Source organism: Sturnira hondurensis, unplaced genomic scaffold, assembly GCF_014824575.4.
Source record: "Sturnira hondurensis isolate 20B ecotype Veracruz unplaced genomic scaffold, ASM1482457v3 Scaffold0013378, whole genome shotgun sequence".
Lineage (NCBI taxonomy): Eukaryota > Metazoa > Chordata > Mammalia > Chiroptera > Phyllostomidae > Sturnira > Sturnira hondurensis.
Genome location: NW_028086009.1, coordinates 947,814 through 963,714, shown reverse-complemented (window position 1 = coordinate 963,714; position 15,901 = coordinate 947,814). Strand labels below are relative to the sequence as shown.

At 38.7% G+C, this 15,901-nt stretch overlaps 1 protein-coding gene across 3 annotated transcripts in view; it reads left to right on the top strand.

Annotated features, from left to right (window-relative positions):
* The window catches only part of KDM4C (lysine demethylase 4C), a 404,720-nt gene that overhangs the window by 202,545 nt on the left and 186,274 nt on the right, over window positions 1–15,901 (top strand). For all 3 annotated transcript variants that reach the window (XM_037061395.1, XM_037061394.1, XM_037061396.1), the window contains exons 9-12: window positions 1,353–1,543; window positions 4,686–4,921; window positions 9,648–9,961; window positions 13,282–13,390. In XM_037061395.1, coding sequence (XP_036917290.1) covers window positions 1,353–1,543; window positions 4,686–4,921; window positions 9,648–9,961; window positions 13,282–13,390 — 850 coding nt within the window. The remainder of the gene's footprint in view (window positions 1–1,352; window positions 1,544–4,685; window positions 4,922–9,647; window positions 9,962–13,281; window positions 13,391–15,901) is intronic.

The following is a 15,901-nucleotide window of genomic DNA, read 5'->3' as shown; positions in this document are numbered from 1 at the left end:
TTCTTCCTCTTCTTCCTCCTTCGCCTCCTCCTCATTCTTCTCCTCCTCCTTTCTCCTCCTCCTTTCTCCTCCTCCATTTTCTTCTTCTTCTTCTAAAAGTTTTCTTACAAATTTATTGTTAAAAATAATTCTTTAGGTCAGTTCTAAGATTAGTGAAAGATACTTTAAATGCCTAAAGTCCTAAAAAAAATTGTAGATGAATTCACCTTTGGGGTGATTTTGCTAACTAATCATAGTTTTTAATAAATATATTTTAAGGATTATGCTATTATAGTTGTCCCATTTTTCCTGCCCTTTATCTTCCTCCTCTCTGGACCTCTCTCCTACCAGGTGCATTTCCGCCATCCCCCCTTAGTTCATGTCCAAGGGTCGTATATATAAGCTCTTTGGCTTCTCCATTTCCTGTATTGTTCTTAACCTTCCCCTGTCTATTCTGTGCCTACCAATTATGCTTCTTATTCTCTGTACCTTTCCCCCCATTCACTCCCCTCCCTCTCCTGCTGATAACCCTCCATATGATCTCTGTTTCTGTGAATCTGTGACTGTTCTGTTGTTCAATTAGTTTGTTTTTGTTCTTGTTTTTTAGGTTCAGTTGTTGATAGTTGTGAGTTTGTTGTCATTTTACTGTTCATATTTTTGGTCATCTACTTTCTCTTAGATAAGTCCCTCTAACATTTCTTATAATAAAGGCTCAGTGATGATGAAGTCCTTTAACTTGACCTTATCTTGGAAGCACTTTATCTGCCCTTTCATTCTAAATGATAGCTTTGCTGCATAGAGTAATTGTGGGTGTAGGTCCTTCCTTGCCTTTCATGACTTAGAATACTTCTTTCCAGGCACTTCTTGCCTGCAAGGTTTCTTTTGAGAAATCAGCTGCTGGTCTTCTGGGAACTCCTTTGTAGGTATCTCAACCCATTGGTTTAATTATTCTAATTACATTCATTGACTGCTTTTGTTTGCAAACTTAGGTTTTCAGCTTTAGAGACCTTTCAACATTCATTTCACCCATGCATCTTTGTGATGGTTAATCCTTGTGTTTCAAGCTAATCCTTCTGTTTCAGGCATGCTTTTGAATGTGTGGTTGGTTTCCTTTTAGTTGTTCTTGCAACACAGTTTCTTATGAACTCTACCATGCCTTTGAACATATTATTTTACCATTTGTAAATGTGAATATGCAGGTTCCCACCTCCACTCAGAAAAAAATTAATTTATCCTTCACTGAATGTTTAAAAGTGTAAAACATCCTCAATTGCATGGGATTAAATATTCATGTACATTATATTCAAAGTAGGACTCTGTGACTTTATATACTAGTGAAATGTTTAATGTGCAGTAACCCATTTGTGTTTCAGTGCACCTGCAGGAAAGACATGGTGAAAATTTCAATGGATATCTTCGTGAAGAAATTTCAGCCAGACAGATACCAGCTTTGGAAACAAGGGAAGGATATATACACCATTGATCACACAAAGCCTACTCCAGAATCCACCCCTGAAGTAAAAGCATGGCTGCAGAGGAGGAGGAAAGTAAAAGCATCCAGGAGGTAATGATCCCTTCTCCAGCCTATCCCACTTGTACTCATATAATTAAAATGGGTCATGACATGATATTGTCAAAGATTATTTGCTTTGCTAAAAATTTATCCCCCTTAAGTTTATGAAGTCTCTTACTGAAAATTTGAGGTAAAGTATTTTTAATTCTTGAGCAGTATAATAAATGAATTGTATTTTGTGTTTGGAAATATCCTGAGGTTGTTACACGTGGAAAGTACTAGAACAATACTAGAACTTCTTTAACCTGTTACACTAATGTCTTTTAAAGTTGTGTTGGTGTTCTCTATCCATCTCCATATTTTTATTAACTTCAGTAACTTGATTTCCAACTTTTTCATGTTGCTGCTGATTTTCTTTCTGGCTTTAGTCGTTTTCTTCTTCATTTGTCAAATGTCTGAGAGACTGCTTTTTTCTTCGTGAGTCTTATATTTTGCTACATTTTATACACTTGGTTTTACTCTTTTACAAGGTATAAAGCAGAGCATATGGTGTTTCTGTAATATTGTTGTCCCTGTGAACTTTATTCAGCAATCCATTTTTGTGGTAGGAGCATTTCAGAAGCTTTTACGCCTGTTATGGGCATTTCACTACTTTTAAAACTCATTCAATGGGATATGTGTTATGTTACTCAGGTCTTTTGGCAATTCTTTTTAGACTCTTTATGTTTTCCAGGGTTATATTACATTTTTACTCTCCAATATGATTCATTGTTTTTCTTTCAGATTATAAAAGTAATATTTGTGCATTGGAGAAAATTTGTAAAATAAGGAAAAGAATAATGAAGGAATTCCAAATCACCCATAACCTCACAATCCAGAGATAACCAATGTTAACATTTTCTGTATATATCCTTTTCATATATTTTGATTATATATCATATAATCTTATATACCTTTCTAAAATTGGGGCCATGGCCTATTAACAACTTGATGACCAGTTTTGTGAGTGCTTTTGATTTAATCAAACGATGTACTGCAACATGATTTTTAATGACTGCATGTATTTAACTAATCCCTTGTATATGGACTGACAGCTTGTTTCCAGCTTTTTGCTATTAACTAAACACTGTGATTTTAAATCTTTTCTTACACTATTGATGCTTATTTTCTCTGACACTTATTTTCTGCTATTTTAGAATGGTAGTGAGCAGAGGAACCTTAAGAACATGGAGTCAAACTTACGCATTTTATGAGAGAAATAACCTGAGGCACAGAATTAGTGGCAGAACTCAAACTGAGGTGTTTTTATTTCACCCTATAGTTATAGATAGCAGTGATTTTAAAACTCTTAGTTTTCAAATCAATTTGGTAGGTTAGGAACAACATTTTAAAATTAGTAAGTAAAATAGAATAAAAAGTATTCTAGTCCTTCCTGTGTGTTAAAGGCAAGTGTTAATTCCTGAGGTGTTTGAGCATGTGTATATGTGTGCGTTGTGTCACCATCTAGAATGTATAACTTACTGTGGGTTGCATTCTAAAAAGTGTGGGAAACCCAGATTTAGAGAGTCACTGCCTTTGACAAACGTGTTAATCCACGTTACCAAAACACTGGCTGTGGGAGGGGGCAGTAGTCGATCTTAAATCCAGAAGGTACACCAGTAGATCAAGTTGAGAATTGTTTTTTAGTGGACAGAAAACACAGTACTTCAATTAGACGTATGATCTGGTCTCTGAGTTACTAACCATAGTGGACCTTTCAGGCTACCAGGGAACAGAGATGATTGGCATTGGACAGATCTGAACTACTTAAAATAATCAATGAACTTTGCTCACCCAGTTTGAAAGCCTAATGTTAAGGGGCTTGTTGATTATGCTGAGCCTCGTAGCTTGATCACACGGTGTGCTGACTCCCTTAAGTAAATACCGTGTCTAGGGAAGTCTGGTGAAGAGAATGATTGATTGAAACCTCAAAGATCTGTCAGCCAACTTACTTTACATGTACTATGCTACTAGTAATGTGAAGATTTTCTATATAGCCTAGTGCATGGGTTCTCCATAAATGTGAAATGGTCATGCTTATACTAGTAGTGTTACTACCAGCAATAGCCAAAGCTAATTTACATAGGTGCTCTGTGAATCTGTGGCCACCCTCTTCATCTCAGATCTCTGCCCTCTCTGACTTCCTAACAGTGCTTTGTGTTTGTGTATGTATATGTGTGTGTGTTTGGGGCACTGAAATACATGTTGCTTTGATTTTAACTGTAATTTTTTTCTGAATGAAAGTGTTAGAAATGTTGCATCACATACAAAAGGCACCTTTGAAGTCAAAGCTAGCAAATGACTTGCTCGAAAATACTAAAAGATGAAAAAAATAAAAATCATGTCCACTTTGGAAATAACAAGTTGATAGAAGATGTTAAAAACATATGGATAATCTTTCTTCTCTCTTACTTCCTTTAGCCAATGATGATTTGACATTTAATTTTAATGATTTTAATGCATACTTCAGAAATATACAAATTTCAGGGAAACATGGTCACTTGTTGACCTTGGAATGCAAATCTATTCAGACTTTAAGAGCAGCTGTATGGGCTCTCCCCATTTTCTTTTCCACTTTTCATTATCTAAATAGTATTTGGTTTATTGATTTTATTTCTCCCATGCCAGCATTTTTCACTTTTTTAAAAGATTTTATTTATTTATCTTCAGAGGGGAAAGGAAGGAGAGAGAAGGAGAGAAATATCAATGTATGGTTGCCTCTCATGAGTCCCCTGCTGGGAACTGGCCTGCAACCCAGACACATGCCCTGACTGGGAATCGAACCGCGATCGGTTTGCAGGCCCGCGCTCAATCCACTGAGCTACACCAGCCAGGGCCATTTTTTACTTTTATTTTCAGACTTCTTTTAATATTGTTATAGAATTTTAGCAAAGACTTTCTTCAATAATATTTAGTAATCAATTATTTACACTTGTTTTAATTTTAAATTTTAATAAGTTGTTATTAAAACTCTTGTTAAAATTTTAATTTCAAAATTAATCTTTTTATTGTGAAAGTTATCTCTGCACAATAATTAAAAAACCATCAGTTTCTTCTTGTTTTAGTAAGTGAAAGTAACATTTGTAATGGTATGTGTTTTATCCTGTTTGTTGCAAACATTCTCTGCTCTGACCACAGCTTCTCTTATTAATAGCTTCCAGTGCACTGGTTCTAACTCCAAGAGGCCTAAAAATCAGGAGGACAAGGAAGCGTCAGCTGTGGTCAGTGAGACAGACCCTGTCCCTGACCCTGACCCAGACAACCTCAAAGTCAGTGAAAAGCCAGAAGAAGCAGTGAAACTGGGGAACACAGAAGCACCTTCAGAGGAAGAGACCTCTACTAGCTCAGAGCAGCTGGATCCAAATTCATCAGATAATGTCAGACTCTCAGGTGAGAAACTGGCTGTTTCATATATAACTTGTAGGTGGTTGATGATCTGATGCCTTTGATCTATGATCAAGAGAACAGATACCTTACTTTTACACATAGCTTAACCAATAAACTATCTAGACTTACGGGTTAATTCAGTCAGGAGGCCCACAGAGTGTTATAAAGGTCAGGAACACCACTGACTGTTACATAGAGTGAAATTTCGAGACAAACAGCATGTCCTTTTTAGTTTAATAAGAAAGAAGATTCTAAAATGAAAAAAAAATTTGTTGCTACTCAATTTACAATATATAATACAGTTTTGGAACGCTTTTCTTGAGTTCACGTGCAACAGAGAAAATCAATTATAGATAATGCTTTGCAAATTCTTTGCTTTCAACTTAATTTTAAGAATAAAATAAGCAATAAGGTTTTTAAAAAGAACAACAAAAATTATTGTCTTGGGTAAGGGTATGTATAGTTCCCTGGCTGTTCCTGTATACTAAAGCCAGCATCTGTCTCAACTACTTTGCTTTTCCCCTCTTTTATAGCATGTATCTCTGAGAGTGCTTTAAAGCTTTGCCTCTTTAATGTGCCTTGGGGCATTTGTCCTTATACTAATAGAGCTTATTGGTAATCTCTGTCTTCTTTTCATACCTCTCAATCAGTCTGTCCGGAATCCATCCGTGCCCTGCCCCCTTTCCCCTGCTTCTTCCTTTTTCAGGGCACCATTTTATCTTATCTGGGCTATTGCAGAAATTGCTTCCTTCCTGTTTTGCCAGTGTTCACTCTAGACAGCTCTGCTAGTTAGTTCCTTACATGGCAGTCATAGTGATCTCTGAAAATGATGCAGCTTAGGTCTTTTGCTCACTTGTTCTTTTTTACTCTTCTTCCACTTAAAGTGAAAGAAAAGTCCTTATCATCGTCCTAATTAATCTGACCTTCAGCTGCTTCTCCATGCTCATTACCTTTGGCTCGTGAAATATCTGAGTTAATAGATTTTAAGTCATAGACTTTTCAGTGAGTTCATACTTTAGTGGAGAGCTAGACAAATATAATTACAATCTAATGTGGTCAGTGCCATGTTAGAGATGGCATAGAATGTGGCTGATATACCAGGGAAAGACCTGAAACAGGAGGCTACAATATTTCGTAGAGTAAGTGATATCTGAATTGACTTGAGATAAATGGATGGAAGTCAGGAAGGTGGAGAAGGTAGGGAAGGGAACAGCGGCAAACAGTGCAGAGAAGACAGTTATGGAGTGCATATAGCTATTTCTTTAAAGTCCCTCGCCATAGTTTAATTAAACACTTTAAGAATTACTGGGTAGTTTAGGCCAAGGGTCCTCCTTTTTTACTAGTTCTGTTGCTACACAGTTACTTGGTTTAGCCACACATCTATAGAAGATGCTGTCATTGTATGATACATGATTAGTGTAGGGCATGATTTTTACTGGATCTGCATAGCCTTACATATGTTCTTTTTTTAAATATATTTTATTGATTATACCATTACAGTTGTTCTATTCCCCTCCTTCATTCCCCTCCACCCTGCACACCCCCTCCCCAACCATTCCCCCCTTTAGTTTATGACCACGTGTCTCAAGTTCTTTAGATTCTCTCTTTCCCCTACTATTCTTACCCTCCCCCCTATCTATTTTCTACCTACTGTCTATGCTATTTTCTGTACCTTCTCCCCGCTTCTCCTCCTCCCACTCCCCTGTTGCTAACCCTTCATGTGATCTTCATTCCTATGGTTCCACTCCTGATCTAGCTGTCCTCTTGGTTTGCTTTGGTTTTAGGTGTGGTTGTTAATAACTGTGAGTTTGCTGTCCTTTCTCTGTTCATATTTTTCATCTTCTTTTTCTTAGATAAGTCCCTTTAACATTTCATATAATAAGGACTTGGTGATGATGAACTCCTTGAATTTGACCTTATCTGAGAAGCACTTTATCTGTCCTTCCATTCTAAATGAAAGCTTTTCTGGATAGAGTAATCTTGGATGTAGGTCTTTGGATTTCATGACTTGGAATACTTCTTTCCAGCCCCTTCTTGCCTGTAAGGTTTCTTTTGAGAAATCCACTGACAGTCTGATGGGAACTCCTTTGTAGGTGACTGTCCCCTTATCTCTTGCTGCTTCTAGGATTCTCTCCTTCATTTTAGTCTTGGCTAATGTAATTCTGATGTGCCTTGGTGTGTTCCTTCTTGGGTCCAACTTCTTTGAAACTCTCTGAGCTTCCTGGATTTCCTGGAAGTCTATTTCCTTTGCCAGACGGGGGAAGTTCTCCTTTATTACTTGTTCCAGTAAGTTTTCCACTCATGGCTGTTTCTTTTCCCCTTCTGGTACCCCTATACTACAGATGTTGGAACGTTTAAAGATGTCCTGGAGATTTCTAAGCCTCTCCTCATTTTTTTGAATTCTCATTTCTTCATTCTTTTCTGGTTGGATGTTTTATTCTTCCTTCTGGTCCACTCCCTTGATTTGAGTCCCAGTTTCCTTTCCATCACTATTGGTTTCCTATGCATTTCCCTTCATTTCAATTAGTTTAGCCTTCATATGTGCCTCTAATTTGTGACTATAATCAACCAGTTTTGTGAGCATCCTGATCTCCAGTATTTTGAACTGTGCATCCGAGAGCTTCACTATTTCTTTTTTACTTAGAGTTATCGGCTCTGGGGCTTTGAGTTCTTCTTGAGCCATATTTTGGACTGTTCGTGCCTGTTATGTATAAGGAGTGGAGCCATAGGTGTTCACCGGGGTGGTGCAACTCAGTGGCTGGGTTGTGACGCTGTATGTGGGGGCGGGGTCAAAGGGGAGCAACTGTGGTCCCCTCTGCCGCTGGGGCCTCGAGGTCTGCTCGTGAATGTGTAACCTCGGTCAGCCCGTCGCCTTGTGTACTCACTGGGTTCCCCTGCTGGGGCCTGTGCAGTCCGTCTCACTGCTCACTCCTCTGCTGGTTTATCTGCTCGAGAATGTGTGACTGCTGTATTCAGCCTGCCCGGTACCCTCACTGGGTCTGCGCTACTACCCTGGCCGCCTATGAGACTGGGGTCAGGGTATCCTTCCTGCCTGACCCTGCTCCGCTGCTGGCTCCGCCCCTCTTACCGGTCCTGGTTGAAAGGGTCCTTGTTGTTGGACTTCTGTATAGTTCAGTTTTCTATTCTTTGGCTGTGTCTTTGTTTACTAAACCTTTGTTATATTCAAACTTGGTTGTGGGAGAAGGCACAGTGTTTCCACCTATGCCTCCATCTTGGCTGAAGTCCACCTTACATATGTTCTTTACATACATCCTCGGAACTGGAGTGTTTTATCAATAGCATCTCTTAGCATCATATATTGGAATATAATTCTTCTTTTTCAGAAGTATTTCAAATAACTATTGCTTTGGATAATTAGTGTTATTCTCTGGCTTTTGACATTTGTCTATAGTAGAACCTGTTTTGAATCCCTTATTTTGTCATAAGTTTATTCTTTCATTCCTTTTTTAAAATTAAATTTATTGGAGTAACAATGGTTAATAAGATTATATAGGTTTTAAGTGTACATGTCTGTGATACATGGTCTGTATATTGCAGTGAGTGCCTACCACCCAAAGCCAAATCATCTTCTGTTAGCATGTTTTTCGGCCCCTTTACCCTTTACTTTCCCCCAACCCCCTGTCATCTAGTAACTACCAAACTGTTGTCTGTGTCTGTGAGTTTCAGTTTTCTATTCCACATGAGTAAAATCATATGATTCTTAGCTTTTTCTGACTTAGTTTGCTTAGCATAATATTCTCAAGGTCCATCCATCTTGTCACAAATGGCAGTATTCCATCTTTTCTTGTGTTGGAATAGTAGGCCATTGTATATAAGAGGTCTGTTCAGAAGATATCCATCCAGCCATGTAATATGAAAAATCGAGACATTTCTTTAAGAGTATACAAGAAACACTGTACATAGGGCAAGGGTGCTTCAGTCCCCTTCAAAGTAGTCACCTTGGGACCCCACATATTTCTCCCATTCGCTATCAACTGTCCCATTGTATTTTCCTGAATCTCATTGGTGGTTTGAAATCTCTTCCCTTTCAAAGGTGATTTTAGTTTTAGGTAAAGCCAGAAGCTGCAGGGTACCAAATCTGGGGTGTAAGAGGGCTGAGTCACCTGGGTGATTTGATGTTTGGGCATAAACCTCTACATGAGATGTGATGCATGAGCAGGCACATTGTCATACAATCACCAGTTGCCCATAGCTGTGGCCTTCTGAATCTTCCAGACTGTTTCTGCAGAGGGATGTTCAAGCTTAATGCAAAATTAGTTGCAGATTTGTTGCTCTACTTACTCAGTGATTTTGAATGTACTGGCCACACGTACACATTTGCTCATTCAAAGATTTGTATCACCCCCACTGACTAATACAGTGAAGTTGTCATTGTCCACACATGAGCATTCCAGTCCACTCTCCTTGGCTTCCAGGTTACACTGATATCACACAAACCATTCTTGTATATTAACAATTGCTGGACTTTTTCTGGACAGACCTTGTATGTACCACATCTTCTTAGTTGTCATAAGTATATTCTTTTACCAAACTCCAGGACCTTACCTTAACAACAACGAAGGCTGCACTGTGCTATAATGACCTTTCCCACCCACGTCTGTAGAATTTTAGAGGGGAAGTTGAAAAATAGACAGTTCAGAATAGTTTGACAGTTATGCTCATTAGTAACACAATGTTAGATTTATTGTCTTTTTGTTTTGCTCCTCAGGAAACAGCTGTTTAACTACATCTCTAATGGAGGAAATAAAAATTGAGGATGACCGAGCCTGTGCCATAATTCCATCTTCGAATCCCAGTGAGACTGATGATTCCATATTTGGTGGCTGTATGACCCCCAAGGGATCAGACTCACCTGTAATTCCATGGCCAGAGCCACCTGAGTTGTGCTCCTCAGTGGCAGAGAGTAACAGTGTGCTGACAGAGAGAGAAAAGAGTGATGTGGAGAGCCATGGGAGTGCTCTTGAACCTGGGGAGTTCCCAGCGGTCCCCAGTGAAGAGAGAAATGGCTTCAAAGTCCCCAGTGTATGTGGCAATGTTTGTTTTTACTGTATTTATTGTATGGTGAGAGGACTTTCTGCAAATTTTCCTATCCATCAAAATCTTGCCGTAGTGGAGAAATAACATTTCACAGTTTATGTGTATTATTCTTATTTTCTTGGATGATTGGAAGGTAAGCCTTCTTTGAGTTTTGGCTCACAATGTGATCAGTCAGAGAGCATGGAACTTTTGGCCACATGTTGGAGATTAATTTTATTTTAAAATTTTTCTAAAAGTCATTTTGAGATAATTATGGATTCATATGCAGTTGTGAGAAATAGTACAGAAAGATCCTATGTACCTAGTTTCCCCCAATAGTAACTTTTTGGAAAATTATAGTACGGTTTCATAACGACATTGACATTGACACAGTCAAGATACAGAGTGGTTCTATTTCCCGCAGTGTTAACCAGACTGCAAATGGTTTTACCTTCAGGGCTTTCATCTCCTGCCAACTGTTAACAATTCTGTGTCCCATGCTTCCCATAGCCTCTATTTTAACATTAGAGCTTCCCTGGTCATGCTTATCCCTGACACTTCCTCATGGACTCTGATTCTAGGGCCCTGCCCACTGCCAGAAAGAGGCCATTTGCTTCATGGAAAACTCAAAACTTCTTGACTACCAAGCTCCTCATTCTGTGTATTGGCACAGGGCCTCCCTGTTTTCCACATGTTCTGGTATGATGTTAGTGCCCTATGCTTTCAGCATAAACTGTTGCTTTACCTGTGAGATTGTCAGTGGATTAGGCAGTCACATACTCTGATTGTGTGTAGTGATCATCAGAATTATTAGTCTCTTTTGACCTGTTCAACTTGATGAAGGAATTCAAGTGGGTAAGGAGAACCTCAATTGTTGGAGCTGATAAATTGAGTAAGCCCCTGATTCCTCCTGTTTATTTCACCTCACCACAGGCCTTTTTGTATCTTTGAGTAGCAAGGGAGAGTAAAGAAAGAAATCCAATGGGCATATTCTGTTTAGAGGTAGTTTTAAAATGGTAAAATAAAGATAATTTTCTTATTTGACCTAATAATCTTTATCATTTTATGTATGTTTGTATGTCCTATTGAGTCATACAATATTTAATCAAAAGTTTATGAAAAAATAGAAAAATATGGTCTAATTTATTTGAAAAGATTAAGGGAAGTTTGAAAACAGTATTCATATATTAGTACACAAATTTTACAGTTTAATTTTATATAGGGATTAATTGTAGCTGAACAGGTATTGGGATTCTGGAATGGCGATTTAAACAAATTTCTGGAATTTAAACAACTCAAATGCTTGTTTAAATTATATTTAGTCACATACTTTAAACTAGAATGGAACTGAAAGTTACCTTTCCTGTTCCTTGCTTACTCTGGTGACTTGGGTAAGCAAGGAGCAGGATCTTTATCATTTCACTGAACAAAGACTGCCTGCACAGGAGAGCAAATGCTGCTCCTGAGGCCTGGGTGACTTGACCTTCTTGGAAACATCTGTGTGGCACTCTTTTCTTACATTGTGGTGTCAGAGCATTCTTCTCGGTAATACAGACCCACTTCATCTTTGTGTAGTTTTGAGCAGTGTTTCTTCTTATTAGGTGTAATACAATGTGTATGCTGGTAGCAATTGGCTATCATCAATCTTTTCAAGAAATATTAGGTTATTTTTTTAACGTACCTTTTTGTTTCTTTATCTTTCTACAACTGGGATCCATGCTCTCCCTGGAATACACCAAATATGTTAGCAGTTTACATGTTAGTAGTGCTGACCAATATATTCCTTCCCCAGAGACCCTGACTGTATCTCTCCTCTGCACTCAGGCCTTCTCTGATGACGTGTATGAAATAGCCGCTCTGCAACTCTTTCCATTCCTTTCTCAAACTTTATTTTTTATTTATTGCATATTTGCTTTATATTACCTGATAAATATTTACTTTTTACTTGCTCATTGATTGTGCTCTTCCCCCTCTCTAAGGCACACTCTTTGAAAACAGGGACCTTGTATAATTTTTCCTGCTGTAACTCCATATTAGAGCTGTGGGGCATACAGTGAGGGCTTAGTAAGTATTTCTTGTTGTTGACTGAGTTATAATTTCCTATGTTACTTTTAGCCGTTATAAACTAGAGATAAATGTCATCTTGTTTTACTTTTTCATACTCCTAGTTCTGAATAGAATGTTCTGACATGCTTTTTTTTTCAGCAAATTCTGTTTTGGTGTTAGATGCCAGCATAGTTTTCTCTACTTTTGGTCACTGCTTTTTCAGCTAACAGGAACATTTCTGAGACTCCTTTGTGTCCAATGAACTGTTGATATAAACCAGTTAATACTCACTCCCTGGTAATTTTCCCCCACCTCCATATTTTTTGTTATTGTTGTTGTTGTTTTTGATTGAGTGGGCAAGAGAAGCTTGTAAGTAGGTTCTGTTCTGTCAGGTTATACATGGCTTTTCTTCCCTCTACCCTTGAAAGGAAAATATAGTTTGGAGACTCCAGGACAAAAGATTTTTTTATACAATTTCAGTGATTTCAAGGTGACAGTAGTTTACCATAATTAGAAAAAAAAGCTTTGATTTCTTATTTAATCCTCTAAAAAGTGATTATTCATTTCTGAATGAACCAGAGGTATACGGGTTCATTTTGACATTATGATTTTCTGTGTGGATAGAAAGAAAAATAACATAATATTTCACATGACCTGAATGGACATAACCAAGTCCTATATTTTTAATGTGAATGTATAATCCTAAGTTTAGATTAGTTTTAAAAAACTTTTGAAAACTTGCCAACTGCTGAGTTTATTGCAGGCTTGATAAGCTTACCCTCCACAATATACAGATAGTATTTTAATATTGAGGTAGAAACATAGTTAATTGACCTCTTGGTGGAATAACTCATTCCTAATTCTTTTGACGTAAACTTTTAAATTTCTTTTAAAAAGGGCTAATTCCACCCTGGTCAGGTGGCTCAGTTGATTGGATTGTGGTCCCATACACCAAAGGGTTGTGGGTTCGATTCTCAGGCAGGGTACATGCCTATATTGCAGGTTCAGTCCCAGACTGGGCAGGTATGGGAGGTAAGTGGTCATTGTTTCTCTCTCACATCAATGTCTCTCTCGCCCTCTGCCCATTCCCCTCTCTCTAAAATAAATAGAAACATATACTCAGGTGAGAACTAAAAAAAAGGAGGGGGTTAATTCCCCAGGATTTTAAAAAGTACAAGAGTTTTTCATAATTTGTCATATATCACTGTGAACCATAGTGTTTTGTTTAAAACAAGTTTTTAACTGAAGTTATTTGTCCCTCATTTTTGTTCTATAATCAGAGAATAGATGGAGAAACCAAAACAGCTAAAAGTTGGCGCCATCCGCTTAGCAAGCCTCCAGCAAGATCCCCAATGACTCTGGTGAAGCAGCAGGCAACAAGTGATGAAGGTAGGCTTGTGATGGTTTTCTGTATTGTTTCTGTATATGTGTACAGTATTCAGTGTTTATTCTGTCTCTTGTAACAAACTTCTCTAAAAAAATTGCTTGGTAGAGAGGTCATTTTACCATATTGTAAATATAAGCCATAAGGAGATCAAAGGTATTAAAGGATTTTCAGGGAAAAGAAATTTGCACTCTGGCTGGTGCAGTTCAGTGGATTGAGCATGGGCCTTCGAACCAAAGGGTCACAGGTTCAATTCCCAGTTAGGGCACATGCCCGAGTTGTGGGCCAAGTCCCCTAAGGGGGCATAGAAGAGGCAACCACACATTGATGTTTCTCTCCCTCTCTTTCTCCTTCCCGTCCCCCTCTCTAAACATAATAAAATCTTAAAAAAAAGAAATTTGGATCTTAGGGATAAATACTTGCTTCACATAATTTAGCAACATTCCTAGCAAAAGTCTTCTTTTTTATATAATGGGATACAATTGGTCATTCCTGATATTCTTCTTAAGATACTGCAGAAGAAGTTGAGAATCATTTTTTTCAGGTGTCAAATCATAGAATTAGCATGCTGTTAAGTTTCTTTGCATTATCTTTATTTTTAATTTATTTGAAAAATTTTAAAATATATTTTATTGTTTATGCTGTTACAGTTGTCCCATTTCTCCCTTTCATTCCTCTCTACCCTGCACACCCTCTCCCATCCACATTCCCCCCCTTTAGTTCATGTCCATGTGTCATAAGTTCTTTAGCTTCTACATTTCCCATACTATTCTTGCCCTCCCCCTCTCTATTTTCTACCTACCATCTATCCTACTTCTCTGTACCTTTTCCCCCCTCTCTTCTCCCACTCCCCTGTTGCTATCCCTCCATGTGATCTCCATTTCTGTGGTCCAGTTCCTGTTCTAGTTGTTTTCCTTAGTTTGTTTTTGTTTTAGGTGTGTTTGTTAATATCTGTGAGTTTGCTGTCATTTTACTGTACATGTTTTGTATCTTCTTTTTTGTAGATAAGTCCCTTTAACATTTCATAAAATAAGGGCTTGGTGATGATGAACTCTTTGAATTTGATCTTATCTGAGAAGCACTTTATCTGCCCTTCCATTCTAAATGAGAGCTTTGCTGGACAGAGCAATCTTGAATGTAGGTCCTTGCCTTTCATGACTTGGAATACTTCTTTCCAGCTTCTTCTTGCCTGCAAGGTCTTTTTTGAGAAATCAACTGACAGTCTGATGGGAAGTCCTTTGTAGGTAACTATCTTCTTATCTCTTACTGCTTCTAGGATTCTCTCCTTCATTTTAATCTTGGCTAATGTACTTATGATGTGCCTTGGTGTGTTCCTCCTTGGGTCCAACTTCTTTGGGACTCTCTGAGCTTCCTGGATTTCCTGGAAGTCTATTTCCTTTGCCAGACTGGGGGAAGTTCTCCTTTATTATTTGTTCAAATAAGTTTTCCACTTGTTGCTCTTCCTCTTCCCCTTCTGGTACCCCTATAATTTGGATGTTGGAATGTTTAAAAATGTCCTGGAGGTTCCTAAGCCTCTCCTAATTTTTTTTAAATTCTTGTTTCTTCATTCTTTTCTATTTGGTTGTTTCTTTCTTCCTTCTGATCCACTCCATTGATTTGAGTTCCAGTTTTCTTCCCATCACTATTGGTTCCCTGTGCATTTTCCTTTATTTCATGTAATGTAGCCTTCATTTTTTCATCCAATTTGCGACGAAAATCAACCAGTTCTATAAGCATCTTGATCACCCGTGCTTTGAACTATGCATCTGATAGGTTGGCTATCTGTTCATCTCTTGGTTGTTTTATTTCTGGAGCTTTTATCTGTTCTTCCTTTTGGGCCATTTTTTTGTCTTGTGACTGTTACTTGGTGAGGGGCGGAGCCTTGGGTGTTCACCAGGTGGGTCAACCCAGTTATTGGGTTTTGGTGCCGTATGTGGGGGCGGGGTCACAGAGGGTACAGTGGCACTTGCTTTGCTCTCTGTCAGACCTCAGTCCCTTCCACCACTTACCCCAAGCAAACTGGGCCTTTCTGGTGCTGGTTCTCATGTGGGTGGGCTTGTGTATGTGGTAGGACCCTGTGGGACTCTCCAGCAAATTCTCCTGTGAGGCTGGAAGTCTCTCCCTGCACCTCAACCCCCACAGGTGTTTTCAATTGGTGTTTTGAGGCTTTATTTCCCAGCACTGGGACCCTGGGATGCACAGCCTGTCTCGCTACCCAGTTATCTGCACACGAATGTCAGACCACTGCTGGTCAGCTAGCCACCTTATGCTCTGTGTCCCACTTTACAATCACTGCCTCACTGGGTCTGCCTGTTGCCACCCAGTGCTCAGGGTCTGCCAGCTGCCATCTGCACGCCCCGGGTGCCTTGCCCGCCTGGTGTCACCGCTTTCTGTACCAGGACCCCTCTCTGCTAGGCCGCCAGACTCTGCTCTGCCTACCAGTCTAGATGAATGTGTCTATTTCAGCTCCTTAGCTGTTCGACTTCCATACAGTTTAATTTTCTGTCAGTTCTAAT